General features: G+C 44.2%; 1 protein-coding gene across 1 annotated transcript in view; it reads left to right on the forward strand.

The window, feature by feature from the left end:
- Positions 1–21,499, forward strand: part of PLEKHG1 (pleckstrin homology domain containing, family G (with RhoGef domain) member 1) — a 112,463-nt gene extending 90,964 nt beyond the window's left edge. The window contains exons 12-15 of the mRNA XM_006874348.1: positions 2,652–2,690; positions 4,681–4,703; positions 7,017–8,664; positions 20,478–21,499. Coding sequence (XP_006874410.1) covers positions 2,652–2,690; positions 4,681–4,703; positions 7,017–8,664; positions 20,478–21,499 — 2,732 coding nt within the window. The remainder of the gene's footprint in view (positions 1–2,651; positions 2,691–4,680; positions 4,704–7,016; positions 8,665–20,477) is intronic.
- The last annotated feature ends 715 nt before the right edge of the window (positions 21,500–22,214 follow it).

A 22,214-nucleotide genomic window follows, 5' to 3' on the forward strand; every position in this document is an offset into this window, starting at 1 on the left:
AACTGCTGACCTTGTGGTTCGCAGCCCCTTTCATAACCACTATGCTACACAGAGTAGCTGAAGCTAAAGGAAGAAATGACGAAGTAGAAGAGCTGAACAGAAGGTTTCAGAGGGCCACCGAAGAAGACAAAAGATTATAATGAAATGTGCAAAGATACAAAGTTTAGGCAACCTAACAGAAAAATCCTACTCAGCATTTCTCAAGATGAAGGAACTGAAGAAATACTCCGTGCCTCAAGTTGAAATACTAAAGAATTCTTTGGGCAAACTATTGGACAAATGCAGGAAGCACCAAAAGAAGACGGAAAGAATACACAGAGTCAGTTTACTAAAAAGAATTGATGTTCCAGTTGTAGCGTGTGATTACGACCCTGTGGTATTAGGGAGAAATCAAATCTGCTCAAAACAGGGGCACAGAGCCATTACAGGAATCTGTGAAACCCGTACAGAGACCACGAGGCAGTCATTCGAACAGAATGAGTTTAAAAGCAGGAAACCTGTGCCTCAGGATTGTATCCCTTCACCATACTTATTCAATCTGTATGCTGAGGAAATAGTCTGAGAAGCTGGACTGTATGAAGCAGAATGTGGCATCTGGATTAGAAGAAGACGACTTGTTAACAACCTGAGCTATCCAGATGAGACCACCTTGCTTACTGAAAGTAAAGAGGACTTGAATCACTTAACTGACGGCGATCGAAGATCAGTATGGATTACACTTAAACATGAAACAAAAATAATCACAACTGGACCAACAAGCAATATCATGAGAAACGGAGAAGACTGAAGATTTCATTTTACTTGGATACGCAATCAATACCCATAGAAGCCACTGTCAAGAAAGGAAACAACATATTGCATTGGGCAGATCTGCTGCAAAGGATCTCTTTATTTTCAGCGACTTCATCTGCAGGTGAAAGCTGGGCAATGGATAAGAAAGACCAGAGAAGAATTGATGCTTTTGAAGTATGATGTTGGCAAAGAACATCATCCTGTGGACTGCCTGGGATGTAGTGCAGTCAGAGTGCAGCCAGGGTGACAAGACTTTATCTCAAGATAATATGAACGTGTGACACATTATCAGGAGGGACGAATCCTTGGATAAGGACATGGTGCTTGGTAAAGTAGAGGGTCAGTGTAAAAGAGAAAGATACAAGATGAACTTCTATGGTGGCTGCAGCAGTGGACTCAAAAGCAGTAGTGATGATGAGGATGGCACAAGACCAGGCAGTGTTTCATTCTGTTGTAAGAGTTGTCGTGAGTTAGCACCTACCTGACAGTACCTAACAAGTAATAAAAGTCACTTTCAGTTGGACAAAAAGGCTTTTCTTTCTAGATTTGAGCTCCTGCCGGTTTGAATACATTTGTTGCTGTCTTAAGATGGGATGCAAACTTTTTTGTCTTAAAACTTTCTTCTAAATATTTCCCACTGAATGTCAAACATCATAACAGTCTAGTTTTGCTTTTGTACAGCAACTTACTGTTTAGCATGCAGATACTTAACCCCTATCTATTGTTGTTGTTGTTGTTGTTAAGTGCTGTCGAGTCGGTTCCAACCCATAGCGACCCTGTACAGGGTTTCCAAGGGTGTAAATCTTTACGGGAGTAGAAAGCCTCATCTTTCTCCCATGGAGCGGCTGGTAGTTTCGAACCACTGACCTTAAGGTTCGCAGCCCAATTCGTAACCACTACGCTACCAGAGCTCCTTTATTGCTAGTGAAAATGTGTTATTCAAACAAAATTGATGTATTTTGTTATTCAAACAAAATTGTTGATTATTCAGACAAAATTGTTAGTACATATTTGCTAAATCAGACTCAAAGAAGTACACGGCCCGTATGTGTTTTGTTTAATTTGAGTACTTACTGCTTCTTTGTGCCTTGTGTTGTGATGAAGACTATGACAACAAAGATAAAGAATATAAGTTTACCTGCTTGCACACAGTTTATAGTTTAATGGGAAAGAGAACATGACTAAGTGTCCATCTCTACAGTGGAGCTATGATGCTGATCCGTTTTAGCAGAGCTCCTGGTCATCTACTTCTGAAAATCAGCCAGTGAAAACCATGTGGATCACACGGGTCAATCTGGTGATGGAGAACCGAGAAAGAGAAGGTCCACAGGGTAAAACGAAGTACTCGCACAGTCTGAGGGTGAGGGGTGCCTTTTATATAGGAAGATAGATGGGCAAGGGTGAAGTGTGAAGCTTGGTAGAGGGATCTGGCATCATTTCACTTAGAACATTATAAGTTTATATTGTTGTTGAGTGATCAGATGATTCTCACTCACAGCGACCCTGTATAGAGTTTCTGAGAAGGGCCTGGTGGGTTTGAACCATCAACCTTTTGGTTAGGAGTCCAGTGCTTATGTGACAGTTAAAGCTAAGAAAGTTGTTCTACTGATAAGACTGGTAAAGAAGTATTTTGCTTTTCTGTTATGTGACCACGAATTCCAAGATTTTATTTTTATGCTACTGTTTTGACAGAATAAATGTCGTGCTACTAAGAATTTCTGAGCAGTGGGGAGTTAAGTAAGTTTGGTTGTGAATATCTGGAGCTCAATTAATTTGTCAATAAGCAAGTAATTCACTGATTAATAAAAAAAATCATGATACGGTTTTACAAATGATGCTGGCTTAATTTTTCCTCCCAGAACCTTCTTCAAGATCACATAAAGTTTTGAAGACCAGTGGTAAGTACGAAAATATCCTTTCTTATCTCATTCTTATCAATAGCCACTAAGTTTAACTATACAGAAAGATGAAACCAGATGAATTGCAGATTTTATTATAGTAAGCTTAAATTCTGTAAGTACAAGTGACCCTTGATTAAAATGTAATGCTATGTGACATAAATAAAATCATTTATAACATAAATAACAAATACAGAAAGATAAATACACTTATTATATCAAGAAAGTTCATACATCAAAAAAAGGGGGGGGAGAACAACTGAGTTTTTTCATAAAAGAGAAGAAACAAATTGCCAGTAAAGTGGCAATATATCAAAATATAACAATATAACAAAATATCATCCATATTAGCAGTCAACAAGTCACATGTTTACATAGCTAGCTGGAGGCAAGAAAGCTGGGAACTTGCTCACGTGATACAGAAAAGTGGGCACTCTTCAGTACTCTTAGTGGGGTTGTGAATTTCTTCAACCTTTAGAGTTAAATTTGGTATTGCTCATCCAACTGTAAAATGTGCGTGGTTCTCACCCCCACCCCGATCCAGGTATTTGATGTTTAATCATGTTCTGGTGTCGAAGTCCTCACCCCACGCGTGCCTAGCTCTGTGGATGTGTGTCATCTGTGCAACATTTGTAAAAAGTCATTGTAAAAATGCTCATCCAGTGGGAACGGATGACATGAATTGTGCATCCATGCAATGGAATGTTCTGCAGCTGTTAAAAAGAATGAAGTATCTATTTACTGAAAAGAATGTCCACATGTAATTAGCAGAAAAGACAATGTTGCCTATTACAGTTTTATTTTAAAAACAAAACAGCTTTACGCTGCTGTGTTCACATCACGCAGGCATACATGCTGAACCTAGAAAGGTGAATGTCAAACCTCGCGCTGTGGTTCCCTCCAGTTACCTACCATTGAGTTTACTCCAACTATGGGTGACTTGGGGGTGTCAGAGTAGAGGTGTACTCCCTAGGATTTTCAGTGGCTGATTTTTCAGAAATACATACACAGGACTTTCTTTAGAGGTGCATATGGGTGGAACGAAATGTACAGCCATTCACATTAACCGTTTACACCACCTAGGGACTCTGGTTACCTCAAGGGGTAAGATTTGTGGAGCAGGATTTGATCACATTTTACTTCATGCTTTTTTGTAAAGTGCCATCAAGTCAGTTCCGACTCATAGCAACCCTGTGTGTGTCTCTGTCATTAAACAGTTTTTAAAGATGAGACCACATAATCAATCAAACCTTCAGAGGTGAAAAAGATAACTTACCATTCAGACACATGTAAGGTGGTTTGACATATGCGTAGCATCGGATCACTGACTGGTACTTGAGAATTGTTGTTGTTGTTAAGTGCCCTTGAGTCAATTCCTACTCATAGAGCCCCTGTATACTGGTGGAACAGCTGGTGGATTTGAACTGCCAACCTTGTAGTTAGCAGTCCAGTGATTATCTTACAGTACCACACCAGGACTCATCATTGAGAAGTATCACACCTAAATACCTTCCAGTACAAAGAACCCTGAAGCCTTTTGTTGTGAAGTGCTATTGAGGTGGTTCTAATTCATAGCCACGTTGTATAGGGTTTCCAAAGGAGAGGCTGGTGGGTGTGAACTACCAGCCTTGCAATTAGCAGTCCAGTGCTTATCTATAGTGCCACACCAGAAGCTTTTTGCCCTTCAGTTATTAGCAGTCACTGAAAAATTCCTAGAAAATATTAGATCCCCAGTGATGCTGTGGGTTAAGTGTTAGGCTGCTAACTGTAAAGTGGGTGGATCCAATCCACCAGTCACTTCACTGGAGAAAGATGAGTCTGGCCCCTCCTGTGAAGACTGACCGTCTTGTAAAACCTAAAGAGCCCGTCTCCTCTGTCCTGTAAGCTTGCTGTGAGTCAGAGTCGGCATGGTGGCATGGGTTTCATTTGGTTTAATCTGTGGGTGAGAGACATTTTTAATTCTCAAACGTAAAAAATTTTTATTTTTCAGAAACAGCACAGGACATCCAAAAGGTAAACACTGTTAACATTTCCTATTTTAAAATGTTTACTTTTGGTGCCTTTTATAAGCACTCACTTCTTTATATATCTCAGCCCAACCTATATTCCAAGTGGTAAACTATCATTTTACAGTTTGTAGTAGACATAAATGGGGACTCATCCTCCTCATCAGCCTCCCTCCCGACTCTTTGGTCTCCTAGAGTTAAGATGTGATGGTTTACCCATCTCCTCGCCTTAGAAGCGGGCTGCTTACCTAGTTGAACCACCGCTTGTTGCTCTTGTAAGAGCTGAGTGTTGCTTCCTTCTGGAAACCCTGGCCTTTAATCCCAGAGAAGACGGTGTCCCTTCTGAGACTCAGGTCCTGTGTCTTCTAGAATCAGGTGTTTCTGTTTCTTCATCTGATGAAAGGTTGGACCAGGAGGAATTTGGTTTAATATGTTAAAATGAAAATGGCAAGCACAATTGGAAGATTATTATACAAATTTCATAACTAAGTATCTCATACTGGCCTGAATGGTTTGTCCTATGTCCATACTGAACAACTGGCTTAGTTAGCGACTCTTGGGGAACGGAACCTGGCCTCTTGTTCATTGTTAGGCATCTGTAAGGATGTGACTCTGTAAACCTTTCCTCAAATTCTACTTACACCGTTCCCTAGCACAGGGCCAAAATGACCCTGCTGATAAAGATTTTATCTTTCAGCCAAAACCAATAAAATGTCTAAAAACCACAACAGAAGCATAGTTTTTAAGTGGTTTTCATGGCTGAAAGTATATAAATTTTTTCAGATAGTGCATATTTTTTATTTGGAAGTTTTTGAAACTTACTAACAGTGATTGGTTTGTTGCCCTCAAATATGGCATGAGATTTAGATTTTCTTTTCTTTTTTTTTTAAACCCACTGTGTTTTCATAAATGAGATCCCTGCAGAAAGCACCCTGGTCTTTCAAGAGGTCAAACGGATAGCGTCAAGACCAGCCCTTCCCAGGGCCACACGGGACAACTCCCATCAAAGGGTCTGAAAGTTACCATTTCAAGCACTTTTAAGAAACTATCCAATCAGATCGCTATGTGGGGACTAACTAAACCTTATAAAATCTGAAGACAACAGAGAAGGCACCAGGTGTGCCTGGTAGTAAAATCCCATTTCCCCACAGTAATGTGTTAAATGTATACTAAAAGCAGATTCACTAGTGAATAAAAACTTTACAAAAGGAAATATTCCTTGGCAATAACTTAAATAGTTCTCTCTCCTTTTGGGGTTGTAATCAATTCCCAACAAGATCCAAAATGTAAACATATATATTCTGAAGCAATTGGTAGATTAGGTAGATAGATACATAGGTAAAAGAAATACAGAAATTCCAAGGCAACGTGTATACCAGGTTCATAGACAAGGGATGAAATTTCTTGCTAATTTGATCAGAAACTATGTCCTGGCTACTAATTAGCTTGATCAGACCTTTGGAGCGATTCCTTACACCTACAAAACAGCATGATCAGGTAATCAACTGCACAATTCAGCCGCTGCTAGGAAGGCTCCAACTTATAAAGGACCCCATTGTTTTCTCTGATTAGAAATAGTTCATGACACTCATACTTGACTTTCTAACAGACAACTAAATACTACTTAATTAACTGTATTGTGAAGGAAAGTAAAATTTTCATTAGTGGATAAAATTACATTTCCTGAAACAAAAGGCTCTTTGCCTAGAATCTATGAACCAAGGGGACTCGTCCCGCTGGTCAGGTTCCTGGTAGATCTGCAGGTTTAAGGAACCCCGCGGAATGGGGTATGGAGTTAGGTCTCTGACAAGAACCTCTGGTATACTGAAGGCCCTAGGAGTGAAGCCCTGGGTTTGAGGCTTCTGAGAAAGTCGTTAATAGGACACCATGACCTTTAAGCCCTATATACGTTCATTTCTTTAATGAGTATTTGTCAAGTATCTTAAGATACTTATGTGAAGTATCTAAGAGCTTTCTGAACTCAGCTGAGTCTCTGCATTGGGCAGGACCTGGGCTAAGTCCTAACCTTAGCCAACTGTGTGGAGCAAGTTTCCTTGCTATGAAACTGACCCTGTCATGTTGAATATATGGGATGGCTGTACACAGTATGTTTGGAGAAATGACCTAGCTTAGTTTGTAAATAAATATTAGTTATTCTCTTTTCTACCCCTTTAACAAATAATAGAAGTGCTTTACAAGTGAATTAAAAACAGCCATTTTAGTTAAGTCTGTTACAGTGTAGGGCAGAGACCGTGTGTGAATACAGGAGAACGGCTCCATGATGTTGTACTCAGCTCCTCTATGTCTCTGACCTCCTCAGGCTTCCCGAGAGGAAGGGTCTCCCCAGCTGACTTCAGCAGGGCCTCCTCCCACCCCAAGGAAAAGTCAGCCGAGCAGCTCCACCCTCCTCAGCATGCTGAGCGGAGCCGGGGCCGTGAGGAACATCTGGACCGACCTTCAGATCAGGCAAGCCTTGTTCCCCAGCCGGCGGTCCCCACAGGAGAATGAGGACGAGGACGACTATCAGATGTTCGTGCCGTCCTTCTCCTCCTCAGACTTGAACTCCAGCAGACTGAGTGAGGAGACTGCTTCCAGTCGCCCTTGCAGCTGGCACATGGGGCAGATTCCGTGTACAGAGGCCTCCGGCTCCAGCCACAGGGTGGTGAGGAGGGCCAGCAGTGCTGGGGAGAGCAACACCTGCACCCCCGAAGTAAGACTCAGAGACGGTCCTGGCTCTCAGTACAGCCCCCAAAGGGCACTGCAGAACGGCCCAGCCGCCAATGGGCAGGACGGAGTGCCTCCGTTTGAGTCCTCTGTGGAGCTGACCATTGATGACATAGACCACGTCTATGATAATATAAGTTACGAGGACTTGAAACTAATGGTCGCTCAGCGAGAAGAAACTGAATCCACTCCCCCAAAAACAGCCAGAGACTCTGTTCGCCCCAAAAGCAGCTTGGAGCTAACCTTCTCAAAGCAGCCAACTGGCCCAGAAAAGAGCACTCCTCGTGTGAGAAGAGATGGGGCTCAGAGCGGTAGAAAGGTATCCACCCCAAGCACCTATGACCTCAAGGTGGTGGAGGAGAACATCTATGACACTATCGGGCTCCCTGAGCCTCCACCGCTGGATTTTAAGTGCAGCAGCCTCAAACGGCCCAAGAGGAGCACCTTCTTAGGTCTGGAGGCTGACTTTGTCTGCTGTGACAGCCTGAGACCATTCATGTCTCAAGACAGCCTCCAGTTCAGCGAGGACGAATCGCCCTTCCACCAGGCTCCCTCCGAGAACCACTACCTCAGTCTGCTGTATAACTCCCCCAGCTGTCATTTGGCCACAGCAGATAAGTCCATATCTGACAAGCTGTCAGAAGAAGTAGATGAAATCTGGAATGATCTTGAGAATTACATCAAGAAGAACGAAGACAAAACCAGAGAGCGTCTCCTCGCTGCGTTCCCCGTGAGCCAGGACGACATGCCAGAGAGGCCGCACGTGGGCAGCACGCCTGAGCCGGGCCAGGACTCGGTCCGGTCCACGTCCACCCTGTCATTCGCAGAGAGCCCAACTTTCCACCTCACCCCTGTGAAGAACAGGACCAGCAGAGCTGGCCGAACCAACCACCCGCTGGAGGAAGACCTGATTTCTAACGACAGCTCCTTTATGAGTCTGAACCGGCTCTCCCTGGCCAGCGAGCTGCCCGCTATGGAAAACCCCTATGACCTGGCCACCAGCAGTCTGTCCCCAACAGACCCAGAAATCCTCGAGCCTGGCACAGAGACCACAGACAAAACAAAAAGCAGGGTGTTCTTGATGGCTAGGCAATATAGCCAGAAGATCAAGAAGGCAAACCAACTTTTAAAAGTGAAAAGTCCAGAGCTGGAGCAGCCACCGGCGGCCAGCCAGCAGCACAGCTTGAGCCACAAAGACCTAGCTGCCATCTTAGAAGAGAAGAAGCAAGGAGGGGCTGCCATTGGTATGTTTACCATGCTTTCTTTCCTTCTCGATAGTAAGCTGTGAGCACAGGTGTCGGACCCTAAAGGGCCTCACACCTATGCATGTCACATGTTTGACCTTGCAGTCAAACGGTATGATCTCAGAGGTCACTGACAAGCATTGCTTATCTTCTCTTACTTTACTTCCAGTGAACCAAATGAAGGGCGTGTCGCTGGGTCTTGTTGGGCCTGTAACAGTGTCACCATAGGATTCCGGTTTTAAATTATGGAAAAGGAGCTCTGGTAGCATAGTGGTTATGAATCGGGCTGCGAACCACAAGGTCAGCAGTTTGAAACTACCAGCTGTTCCGTGGGAGAAAGATGAGGCGTTCTGCTCCTGAAAAGATTTACAGCCTCAGAAATCCTGTACAGGGTCGCTGTGAGTCAGAACCGACTCCACGGCACATGATAACAAAAACAACTAAGTGTGGAAGGAGTCCTGGTGTGGCACTGTGGGCTAATATACCAGACTGCAAAGTCAGTTGAACTGCAAGGTTGGTGGTTCAAGCTCACCAGCTACTCCTCGGAAACCCTATACAGGGTCGCTATGGGTCGAAATCGACTCGACGGCACTTAACAACAACAACAAATTATGGAAAACTGTACTCAGTTTTAACCCGTGTTTCAGTAATTGGTGAGGAGAAAGAGGACATGTAAGCTTTTAGGGTTTAGAATCGTATGAGATAGGGCTGCACTTGGCTGCAGAATTCCCAACAAAAATACCTACTTATTCTAAATGGCAAGGAACTCTGGCAGCATAGTGGTTACGAGTCAGGCTGCTAACCTCAAGGTCAGCAGTTTGAAACTACCAGACGTTCTGTAGGAAAAAGATGAGGTTTTCTTCTCCCGTAAAATATATAGCCTCAGAAACACTATGTAGGATCGCTATGAGTCGGAACCGACTCCACGGCACACCACCACCACCATTACAAATAACACACATAAAAAAGTCTTTCTGGCACTTTTTTTAACTGTTCACACTTGTTGTTGTCATTGTTGTTAAAATGCTGTCAAGTCAGTTCCAACTCATAGTGACCCTGTATAGGGTTTCCAAGGTGCAGCTGGTGAGCCTGAACCACCGACCTTGCAGTTCACACCACTTTTTCAATCCAACACATTAACCCACAGCGCCACACCAGGACTCTAGAGCTCATGTATTTGTGTTCTCCTTTTAACTTTGGTTACAATTTGATTTGTTTAAATGGCTTTTGTAAAGCCTGCCATCTCGTTGGCTTTTTGTATAACATTCTGTAAAGAAATGTCGTAGTGTGGGTTCAACATCTTTTCTGGGAAGAAGTAAACCAAGATCTGGGGTGTGATAGGAGAAAGGTTAGGGTGGAGGGAATGAGAAGTTCCTGCTTTGAGATCTTCTCTTGTGGCTACCTTAGGGGGTCCTGAGGGACCAACGTTAACAGTGACCACAGTGGAAAGACTCAAGGGCCACCACTCTCCCCTGAGGAGCTGTGTTTTGCTCGGTGGTCCACAAATCTGCCTTTGAAAGCAGTGTGGCTTCATAAAGCAACCCCAGGTTTCCTTGCAAAAGGACCACTTTAATGTCTAGTGACTGGCATTAATCCTCCAACTGAACCTAAAAACCAGATGGCTCAGTCTGAGGACAGGTGAGGATACAGTCTCTGGATGACCAGGTTCACACCACTGATGCCCCACCTTGGGGAGGGAATTTCTTCATCTCCATGGAAACCTAAGGATAACTAAATCTGAAAGTTTTAAGATAGGAATCCACAGGGTGTTTTTTGTTTTGTTTTGCTTTTCTTCATTCTGGAATGTTTGTGATTGATGTAAAGCTGTAATCTTTTTAGAGCTAAATCCAAACAGAAGACAGTAAAAAAACAAGAACCACACCAGCTGCTGTCAGGTTGAGTGATGCAAAGGGAGAACTGTGCTCTGTGGGCCGTTGAATGCTGATTTTTCTGAGAAGTTAAAATCCTAGATTTGATACGTTAAAATCCTAGATTTGATACGTCAAAGATTTCACAGCCTCTTCTTTGAGGTTTTTGTGTTGTTGTTGTTGTTGTTGTTTTTTAAATAAGCTTTAAAGCAATTTTTGTATGAATTTGAGACAGAATAGGACACATATATTTTCTTCCTGAGAAGTTGGCTTAACATGATCTGTGTCCATTTGGTGTTATGAACTGGTTTGTTGTTAGTGAAAGCAACTGAGTCCCCAGATGTAAAAGGGCAGTTTTTTCTGACCTAGAAGGCAATTGGAAACAATTGTGTGTGAGCAAATTGACAGTTGAAACCACTGAGTGAATCTGGGCTGGGGCCAGAATTCACAGAGCTCTTCTCAGAACAAGAGAAATGATGATACTGATGTTTCTGGTGGCAGTGAATTTTGCCTGGGCCTGGTGTCTTGATGTGAATCGTCCACTGTGAAAAGCAAGAGCTCCAACCTTGATAGACGCATGTCCTCTCGAGATGGAATCAGGAGGTGGTACAATTTACCTTGAACAGTTTACCTTGTCTTTTTCATGCCCTGGTTAAGTGTGACGTGGTTTCAGTTTGGGGCTTGCGTTGATTTGTTCTCCATTTTAGTTCTCATTTCTGTTTTACTTCCTGGTGTTTTCTTGGGATCCCGCGGGATCTGTTCCCAGCTTTGTGTCTGGGTCCTTTCCTGACACGGTGGGCTGCTATCGGCATTCTCCCACCAATGAGGAGCTCCTTGCTCAGGGCCTGCCTTCTCTGGGGCCCTACACTTCTTCCATCTGGGGGCATGGAGACCACTTCCTGTGCCCATTTGGCTTTCACCTGGTTGACGTGATGCCCCCTTTTCTCTCTCTTGTTTATCTGGGCACAGGACATCGTAACCGAATGGACCGAGTCTCCAGACTTCTTCGTGTGGGCCTTGCCACTTTGCCAGGAGTTTGCTCTCGGTGTTGTGCAGAAGGAGGAACGCCCTATTCAGCTGCTGAAACTCCCGAGCATCTTTATCGCACTCTCTAGCGGGGTTTACAGGCCCCTGGTCAAATATCCGCCTAGAAATCACCCAACCAGGTCTAGTTGCTCCCACATTTTAGAGCCTGTTGCAGCATGCAGACCACCTTGTCAGTGGGTCTCCCCACCCCCTTGATAGTCTCTGAAGCCAAGGGTGCCTTTGATTACCCATTGTTTGTGATGTTTCACATGGGAGAAATCTCCCGCCCTGCAAAATGATCATTTTATGCCGTATGTATCTGAAGCATCCATTAGAGACACTGATTTTACTCCTCTGTATTAAAGATGGCATGCTTCATTCTTTCCTGAGCAAGGTTCTCTTCAAAGTTTGACCTGTAGTCATGAGAATTCTTCTACCTTTAAACCTGCAAAAAGGAAAATGACCTGAAGACAATACTGAGATTGTCGTGGCAAGATCATGTACTTGTTTTATTCAAAATAAATCCACTGCCATCAAGTTGATTCCAAGTCATCATGACCTTGTATAGGGTTTCTGAGGCTATAAATCGTTCTGGAAACAGTAAGCCTGCCTCATCTTTCTCCTCAGAGCAGCAGGTGGATTTGAACTGTCAGCCTTTCAGTTAGCAGTCCAGTGCTTATCCTACAGCGCCCCCAGGGATCTTCATGTTGCTGTTAAGTCTGTCAAGTCAGTTCCAACTCATAACACCCCTGTATAGGGCTTCTGAGGAGCAGCTGATGGGTTTGAACTGCCGACTTGGTGGTTTACAGTCCAGTGCTGATCCTACAGCGCCACATCAGGAGTCCCCAGGGTTTTATAGAGACTGTTAATACCAGGAGGAGGTGAACCCTTGATCCCACTGGTTAACACTAAGCTTTGTAAGCTAGCATTGTCATGTTTCCTATGTGTCTGGGCAAGGGAATCTATTTGTGATAGCTCTTGCTATGGTGACAGGTGCAGTTCAAACCCACCAGTCACTCACGAGAGAAAGATGAAGTTGTCTTTTCCCATAAAGGTTCATCATCTTGGAAACCATAAGAAACAGTTCTGCTCTGTCCTACAGGATTTCTGTGGGCAGGAAGCAAGGGGACAGCAGTGGGTGGACTGCCATTTACATTGGTGTCAAGTTCTCTTCCAGTGGCACGTTGACACATACTTGGGAAAAAGCATACTTAGAAGGTGTAATAATATTGTCTATTTGGTTAGATACTTTATGTTTAAAGCTGTTAAATGGTCAACTCTTTGTTGTCCAAAGATTAAACTCCACGTATTGTGAATTATCAAGGCGCTCTGGTAGCGTAGTGGTTACGAATCGGGCTGCTAATCTCATGGTCAGCAGTTCAAAACTACCAGCTGTTCCACGAGAGAAAGATGAGGCTTTCTGCTCCAGTAAAGATTTACAGCCTCCGAAACCCTGTACAGGGTCGCTATGAGTCGGAACTGACTCCACGACACAGAACAACGACAACAATTATGAGTTATCAATGGGAGTCTCTGATGAAACATTCCACTACTAGCTGAAAGGTTGGTCGTTCGAACCCACAGAGAGGCACCTCAGAAGACAGGGCTGGCATTCTGCTTCTGAAAGGTGAAAGCTTTGAAACTCTGTGGAGCACAGTCCTACTGACCCATAGCAATGAGGGCTCCACAGTAACCGTCAACAGCTTTATGAGTTATATATGTTGTTGTGAAGCGCCGTCAAGTTGGTTCCAACTCATAGCAACACCGTTGTATAGGATTTCCAAGGAGCAGTTGATGGGTTTGAACTGTTGACCTTGCAGTTAGCATCCAGTGCTTATCCTACAGCACCACACCAAGAATCCATATGAGTTACCTATGTTGTTAAGTGCCGTGCCGGTGTGTTGGTTCCAACTCATAGCAACCATATACAGGGTTTCCACGGAGCAGCTGGTGAGTTTGTACCTAAAATGGGGCTACAATGTGCCCAGTGTGGCTCACATGAACTCAACCTACAGCGCCACACCAGGGGTCTGTTGTTGTTGTTGTCAAGTGCCGTCGAATCGGTTCTGACCCACAGCAACCCTGTATAGGGTTTCCAAGGAGTGACTCATGAACTTAAACTGCTGACCTAGCAGTTCAAACTGACTTTTCAGTCTAGCGCATTAACCCACAGCACCCCACTAGGACTCCAGGGGTCTGTAGGAACTGTTTATTTATAGAAACTATTTCATCAAAGGCTTCCGCTATGTCTTTTCCTGCTTTGCCCAATTTCCATGCTGCCTCCCTGCCGTGGTGGAGGAAAAACACATCCATTGTTAGCACTGTGCTTAAAATTAGGCAGTCAAAAGATTATCTGAGTAATGAAGTAGCTATTGAGACTACTTCAAAGTAGAACTATGCTTATGTGCTCTGTAGGGATTTGAGCAAAATGTACAAAGTTCTCCAAGCTGTAATAATAAATCAGCCCATAGCAAACATGTAGCAGCACAAGACTGTGCATGTGTGTATGGATGCTTGCACAACTGATAGCTAAGTCCTAGAACACATGCCCAGTATAATAGACTTCCCATAAGAGAGATCAGTCAGATTGGAATACCTAAAATGGGGCTACAATGTGCCCAGTGAAGGAGGCTTCCTGTAGAGCCTCTGCATTACATAAGACCATAGGGGGATTCCTGAACCCCATCAAGAATCCTCTGAGTTGGGAAATTTCCACTTGAAAGGACAAGCAGACCAGCCTGGAACAGCTAGAAGAACAGAAGATACTTCTTGAAAGAAAGACCGGCAGGAAAAATACAAAACAATAACGGCAGTCCAACTGATTACTACAAGAACAAGCAAGTTGCTTGCCCAGAAGACATCAAGGCAAGTGGTCGGGTCCCCTCAGGGCAAACCCCCTTCCAAGACTAAGACTCAATGGGAATACACAAGCAGACATGCGCTCTGACTGGTGACCATGTTCATCACCAATAAGGGGATGTGAGGGAAAAACAACAATGAAGCTGTGAGCTAAGCCCTACAACGTTCAATAGACTCCTGTGAATCCGGGTAGAGACCTGGTTGGCCAGCAGTGTAGCAAGACCTGGGGACTCTTGGGCCCAGAGTCAGTGACATAGCCATAGAGGACTAGAGTAGAGAGTGAAACATCCAGCTGATAAGAAGAGAGGGCATATTCACAAGAACACCCACACTTGCAGATAATACCCACTTGACCTGGCTTCAATGACTGGGTGATCAGAGCTCAACCAGAAGAAAGAAGAGGAAAAAAAAAAAGAGTAATCTGATACAATTTGGTGAACTTGACCTATGGATGCAATAGCTCAAAAGAGGGAAGACATCTTTGCAGCGAGGATTGTTCCTACCCCCTCCACACACAGAGTAAACAGGGATGGGCAACTTGGAACCCAAAATGGGGGTGGGGCTACAAAGGCAAGAAGTAACTGGCTTACAAGTTTTCAAGAGGGAGCCTAGATCCAGAGGGCGTGTAGGAAGGTAGAATCTCCACTGAGTAGTATCCAATCTGTCTGGACAGGCCTAATGAAAGGAGATGGGGGTAGGTCCCTTGTAGTACAATGGTGAATAATTGTTATCAGGACTGTTTGTGAGGGTTGGAAATGTAAAGGTAGATGTTTTGTCGCAAAAGGAGGGGAGTGATTGACTTTACAATCTAGGAGCGGAGGTCCCTCGGACCATCAAGGGAGAAGAGTGGAGAGCGGGACCTTACACAGAGAAGCAGTGACACCAGAGATGAAGGCAGAGACGATGACGTGGACAGATGGAGCAGCTGGGAACTCTAGACCTAGAGAGGGAGAGAGGCTGTGTGCTGACGACCAGGGGACAGGCTTACAGGGTGTACCCTTTGGTTGGTTGATGATGTATTGCAGACCATGTAGGCCTGGTCAGAAGTTCGAGGCCCTATAGGCCCGAGTGTTACAGGTCGCAGGCTCTGAGGAACAGATCTAGCCACTTGGCAGTTAATGGCAAATTGTTTTTCATCTTAGTGTTCAGTTATATTTATTAATTTCATACATGGAGCCCTTGATATCCACAGATAAATGTGATATTTTCCTAAAAGCCCAGACTGTAGTAAAGGTTTCAAGGGTAAAGCCTTTCTCCAAAGGATTAACTAAAAATGGCTTAGCTACTTCCCGGGTCTTTGTTCTACAGACCAAAAAACCATCCTCCCTAATCCTTTTCCAGGTGCCGCCCATTCACCTGGGTGTCTCGCGTCCTCCTGCAAACCTGGCTCAGGAAGCCAAAACAGGGGGACTCCTCCCAAGCCTTTTGTCCTTCCCTTTCACCTTGCCCCAACTGAGCTCAGGGGCTATAGATATGTTAATTGAGCCTGAGAAACCAAGTTGCAGGCCTGGGATTCGAACCAGCAAAGTACGATGTAAAGTTACCTGAATGTCTGGAAAATTACTGATGTCAGCTGTACCTTGTCTTAGTCCCTCCCAGCTTGGTGTGAAGCTCCTCCCCTAAATAAAACCGAGATGCAGGCCGGCCCAGGTGTGCATTACAGCTTGGAGGGCATGCAGTAAAGATTGCAGGGCAGTAAGATGCTGCCTGCAGAGGCCACGATGCCTGTAGTCCCAAGTCTGCCCACCAGTGATGCATCCACCCTGGTTTCGGGGTGCCTCATTGTCCCCCTCCTTCTGTCTGTCTGTGTATTATTTTGCTATCCCTATCGCCGCTGGATATCCCCTCCTCGTGAACCAAACACTCGTGAACAACACAACTGTGTCGAGGACAGTCCCCAACAATGATGCATGGAGGGGATTGTAACCATGGCAATGAAACAATATATGATGGGATGAATGAAAACTAATGTTCTCCCATGTAAACTATTACATAATTCACAATAAAATATATTTTTAAATAAAAAGAGAGAGAGATCAATTAAAAAGAAAGGTCTTTGAGAAATGGGTAGGTTTAATTGAGCAAAGGGAGAGGAGAATGTGGTGAGGATGACAAAGGCAGGAGATGTTCTGGGGATATTCTGGATAGTACATGTTTTCAAGACTTTTTGGTGAACTCTTGGTACTGGAATAAACCAATGTAAAGGGGGTTTTGTTTTTGTTTTTTTCATCTTTTACTGCCTTCCCCAAACTTGTCTTCTTCTTAGAACCTAACACAAAATCAGAGCCTTCATAGCTCATCTGTACGAACAGGCTCAGGGCTGTATTGAGTTTGAGAATGAGTTTGGCCAAGCCATCGGATTTTCAATGGTTGGACTGGCAACCAGTGACATCTAAAGGTGCAGCTGCCTTTGGTTGGGCTTCCTAGTTGATGAAACAGTGTAGATTTCAGAATGGTGGCACAGCAGTTAAAGTGCTCGACTGTTAACCAAAAGGTCAGCTTCCATGAAGATTTACAGCCTTGGCAACCCCATGGGGCATTTCTACTCTGTCTGAGAGGAGCACTGTGAGTCAGAATCAATGAGATGGCAATGGATGCATCTGACCAACCCACAAAAAGATGTACCCACCTTACCAACCCCAGATGGGTGTGGGAGTCATGTAGTGATGTAGGATAAGCACAGGACTGCTAACAGCAGTGTCGGCTGTTCAAACTCACCAGTCTCTACTCAGAAACCCAATACAGGGTCTCTGTGAGTTGGAACTGACTCAATGTCACTTCACAACAACAACAAGATGGGTGCAAAGGCGACCTGGTAGTGCAGTAGTTAAGTGCTTGTCTGATAACTGACAGATCAGTGGTCCAAACCTAGCAGCTGCCGGCAGGAGAAAAATGTGGCCATCTGAGAAACTCAAAGGGAACACATGAACAGGCATGTAAGCTCACTGGCGACCACATTGGTGTACTGGTGAGTGAAAGAGAAGGAAAGGCAGCAATGAAGAAATGGCTGAGTTCCACCACGTTCCATAGACTCCCGTCAACCTGGAGATGAGAGAGAGAAGAAGAGGAGCTGGTTGGTCCAAAGTGTGGTGAGACCTGGAGACACCTGAGCCCACGGACAAGGACATAGCCACAGAGGGCTAGAGCTGAGTGTGAAGCATCCAGCTGATATGAAGTGAGGGGAAATGCACAAGAACACCCAAATTTGTAGACAGTACCCATTTGACCTAGCCTCGATGGCATGATGATCAGACTTAACTAGAGGAAGATAAAAAATTTTTTGATAAAGGAAACAGGTGTAAATTGCTACAATTTGATTACCTTGGCCTATACTTATGGATGTAGTAGCTCAAAATACCAACTAAGAGGGTAGGAGTCTTCACATCAAGTATCAATCCTATCCCCTCTGTATGCAGGGTAGATAGGGACGGGCAACTTAGACATTGGCTACCTAAAATGAGGGGACACAAAATGACTGGCTTACAAGTTTTCAAGAGGGAGTTTTGTTTCAGAGTGTGCAGGAGAAGGTAGAATCCCCACTGAATAGTTTTCATCTTGTCTAGACGGGTCTGGTGAAAAGAGATGGGGATAAGATTCTTATGGTTCAATAGTGAGTAATTGTTATGACTAATTACAGTTGTCACAACTGTAAAGATAGAAGTTTTGTAACAAAAGCAGGGGAGTGGTTAATCTTACATTCCAGGAACAGAGGACCCTAGGACCATCAAGAGAGAAGAGCACGAGTGGAATGTGGGACCCTACACAGAGAAGCAGCAACACCAGAGATGGAGGCACAGATGATGACATGGAGAGAGGGAGCAGCTGAGGACTCATGGAAAGAGAAAGACTGTGCTGGCAGCCAGGAGACAGGCTTGCAGAATGTGCCCTTTGATTGTTTAAATTCTATATTCCTGAGTGTTCTTATGTACATCCCAAAAAAAGGGAAAAAAAAAAAAAAAACCCAGAGGGAATAGAAGCAAATACTGTTGGATGATGATGCACGGAGGGGATTGTTATCATTGCCGTGAAATGATGCGTGTAAAACCGATGTTCTCCCACGTAAACTATCACTCAATTCACAATAAAAACTTTTTTAAAATGTGGCAGTCTGCTTCTATAAAGATGACAGAGTGGAAACTCTGTGGAGCCATTCCACTCCACCTTACAGAGTTCCTATGAGGTGGAACAGTTCAACAGCAGTAGGTTTTGGATGATGGCTTACCTGTAGCCTTCACATCTTTCAATGTACTGCTAGATCTTAAGAGTCGTTACTATGCTCCTTAAAAGGTAGTCTCCCCCATATTGTTACTAGAAAAATTGTGAATTAATAGTCCTATAGGGTTGTAGGATAAGCATTGAACTGCTAACTGCAAGGTCTGTGGCTCAAATCCACCAGCCACTCTCAGAAACCCTTCACAGAGTCTCTGTGAGTCGGAACTGACTTGACGGCACATAACAGCAACACAGGGTCACTATGAATCAAAATCAACGTAGTGGCAGTGGGTTTAGTTTTGGTTTGATCCTTCCCAGGAATGTGGATTTGAAAACCACATATACATTTGATTATAAAATTAATCATGAGACATTAAATTCGCTGTTTGCCCTCACTGTGGCAGCTTGGTTTGGTCCTTCCCAGGAATGTGGATTTGGAAATCATATATAACTTTAGTTGTAAAATTAATCATGAGACGTTAAACTCGCTGTTTGCAGAGGCTGCAGAAGGCAGGTGTGTTGAGGGGATTGAGGAGTTGCTATTAAATGGCCCGGAAAATAACAGCGGCTTTCTGTTCTAACAGAAGGTAGACTCAAAAGAGTAAGAGAAACTCAATGGGATGAATATTTAGTTTCAATCTGTTGCCTAAAATACTGACAAGAGGGTGCTAAAGGTGTAAGTAGCTTACTGTAGAAAGCGTAGTATCGCCAGGTAGTTATGTGTGGAATATGATGCCGTTTTGAATGGGAAGATGTGATACAAGTAGTTTATAGGGTACAATGGAATCTGATTCGAAGGTGGTCCAACGGGTCCTGTAACTGGGGGGAGTTGGGAGCAGCTCTGCAAATTGACATCTCTGGGCTGCTCTCTGAAATTCTGCTGACCCACTCTGTCCATCTCAATGTCTTCAGAAATGTCTGTACTCAGAAGTGGGGCGGAGGGAAGAATGGCCTCGTGGGTGGATTTTAAGTGGCAGATGTTTCTGTAAGTAACTGCCAAGCGTTAATCTGGAGCCAGCACTCGAGAATGTTGGGTTAGCGACTGTATACACAGGTGTTTTTTTCTTAATGTCTTCTGGGGGTTGGGGAAAGATGTGGTTTTGAAGTGTACTGGAAGGGAGGCCTTACCTGGACATTGGTTCCCCAGACAGATACCATGCAGGGCTGCCTGGAAAGAGGACAGGTGGGAACAGCCATGTGAGCAGCCTCCTGGGCTGCTTGTCTGAGCAGTGAGAGATCAGGGCAGCCTGTGCGCTGTGGGTAGGGGCTGCTGGTGCTAATTTGAGTGACTGCTTCTCATTGACCAGGCCTTCAGTGCTGACTTTGATTTTGCACACTGACTGCATTCAGCATTGAGATTACTACTTCCATGTTTATGAAGAATGGCAGACATTTTCATTTCATATAGTGGGCATTTGCTGTTGAAATAAAACAGACATGCTGTTGAAATAAACTAATCCAGAGACCAAATTAAGTGAGCTTTTGGGTGACATTTACATTTATAGTAAGCTGTGGATACTTTTATTCATTCATGTTGCTTAGTAGTATTCAGTGACTGGTGGCCGTTGTGTGCCACGGAGTCAGGGTTTTCAAGGCTGTAAATCTTTAAAGAAGTAGAAAGCCTCATCTTTCTCCCACAGAACGGCTGGTAGTTTTAAACTGCTGACCTTGAGGTTAACAGCCCGACTCATAACCACTACGCTACCAGAGCTGCTTATTCAGTAATTGCACATCCTCATTTAAAACCCTGTCTGCTGTTTCAATTTCCAAAATCTGTTGGTTAGCATACTATGTTCTAATTTGTAATCTTTGCGTAAAGTAATAACCCTATCTATATTTGCCTTCCAGGTGCCCGGATTGCTGAGTATTCCCAGCTGTATGACCAGATTGTATTCAGAGACTCTCCCCTTAAAGCTCACAAGGATGGCTGGGCCAGCCAGCAAGAATCCTCTACCCTCAGGTCTACACCACCTTCCCAAACAGTGAAGATGGGTAGTGAAGACTGGCTTCTACATTCAACCTATAGTAATGGAGAATTAGCAGATTTCTGTCCCCAGCCAGAGGAAGACATGAAGTCCAGATACACTACTCTAGACATCAGGACAAAAAGCACTCCCAGACAACTGTCCACAGCCTGCTCCGTGCCTTCTCTTCAAACCACTGAGGCTCTGCCAGGCCCCAGCCAGCGGCGCAGTGTGGTAGTAAGTCAGCCCAACAAGGAGAACTGCTGCCAGGACCATCTGTATCACTCTCTGGGGCGGAAAGGCATCAGTGCCAAATCTCAGCTTTATAGCCGGTCCCAGTCGTCGTCCTCCATCTTGATCGACAAATCAGCAGACTCGATCAGCTACCCTAGTGAGCAGCTGCTGTCTTTGCACAGAAGCTTCAGAGGTGTCAGTCAGCAGCAGCAGGGCTTTGGAAAACGCTCAGAGCTCACACTCCAAGACTCACAGAAAGTTCTCGTCGTCAACAGAAATTTGCCCTTAAGTGCCCACATAGCCACTCAGAACTATTTTTCCAACTTCAAAGAGACTGAGGGAGATGAAGATGACTACGTGGAAATAAAATCAGAAGAAGAGGCTGAGGTAGAGCTAGCTCATGATCATAGAAGGACATCTGACCCAAAGATGATGGAAGCCGGTTCCTTTGAAAATGTCTACTGCAATAGCACAACATACTCTTTAAATAGTCCTCGTACGCCCAAGAAGCCGATAACTAGCCAAGTGGGTCTTCCACCGTATCTGACATCGTACAGTGATTCAGACAAACTGGATGGCTATCTCTGGAGGGGGCCATCGCCCAACCAACAAAACATCGTCCAGTCTCTACGGGAAAAATTTCAGTGTCTCAGTTCAAGTAGCTTTGCCTGAACGTCGTACCAATAGCTACCTGGATTGGTGCACTGTGCTCATAAATGACAGATATTGATGAGGTGTTTTATATGTACCAGATGAAAGCAATTTTGTAGTAGCCATAAGTGTGTAATATACTTTCCTTTACAGCACAACTTTTTGGAACAGTGATGAACAGCCAGGATTGTACTGTAGCAGAGGTCGGCATCAAACAGTTCATTTATCTGATGCTGATCGTTAGATTTCACGTGAGACGATCTTACTGGAAGATTTTTAGGCTTTTTTATTTTATGATGGCCATGATATTTTTCCCACTACTGGACAACAGTGCCAGACTCTCAAAAATGCAACAATCCTCTGGTATTCTGTGGAAACCATGAGTGGTCTTCTCCTAGGACGCCAAGCAGCAAGGAGGCTTTTTCAAGTGTCTTAAAAAGAAACATAACTAAAGCTACATTAAGGAATTAAGTTTAAATCTGGGAAGACCCTAAAATAACATAAGCCAGAGATCTCTAATTGGAGTGTAGACTACATGGCCCGTCTCCGGGTCTCTATGCTGGTGTTCCGACATCAGTGCTCCGGGATGCCGAAATTGTGCAACTATTGAAGATCAGAATGGAGCAGAACCAATGTGCTCTAAGCAAACATCCATCCCTGTATTCCTGGACAAAGCCTGGATAATGTGCTGCTTATGTTTTTTATTTTAAGACTACTGGGGTGAAATAAATTATTT

This window comes from Chrysochloris asiatica, unplaced genomic scaffold (assembly GCF_000296735.1).
Source record: "Chrysochloris asiatica unplaced genomic scaffold, ChrAsi1.0 scaffold00271, whole genome shotgun sequence".
In the NCBI taxonomy this organism is placed as follows: Eukaryota; Metazoa; Chordata; class Mammalia; order Afrosoricida; family Chrysochloridae; genus Chrysochloris; species Chrysochloris asiatica.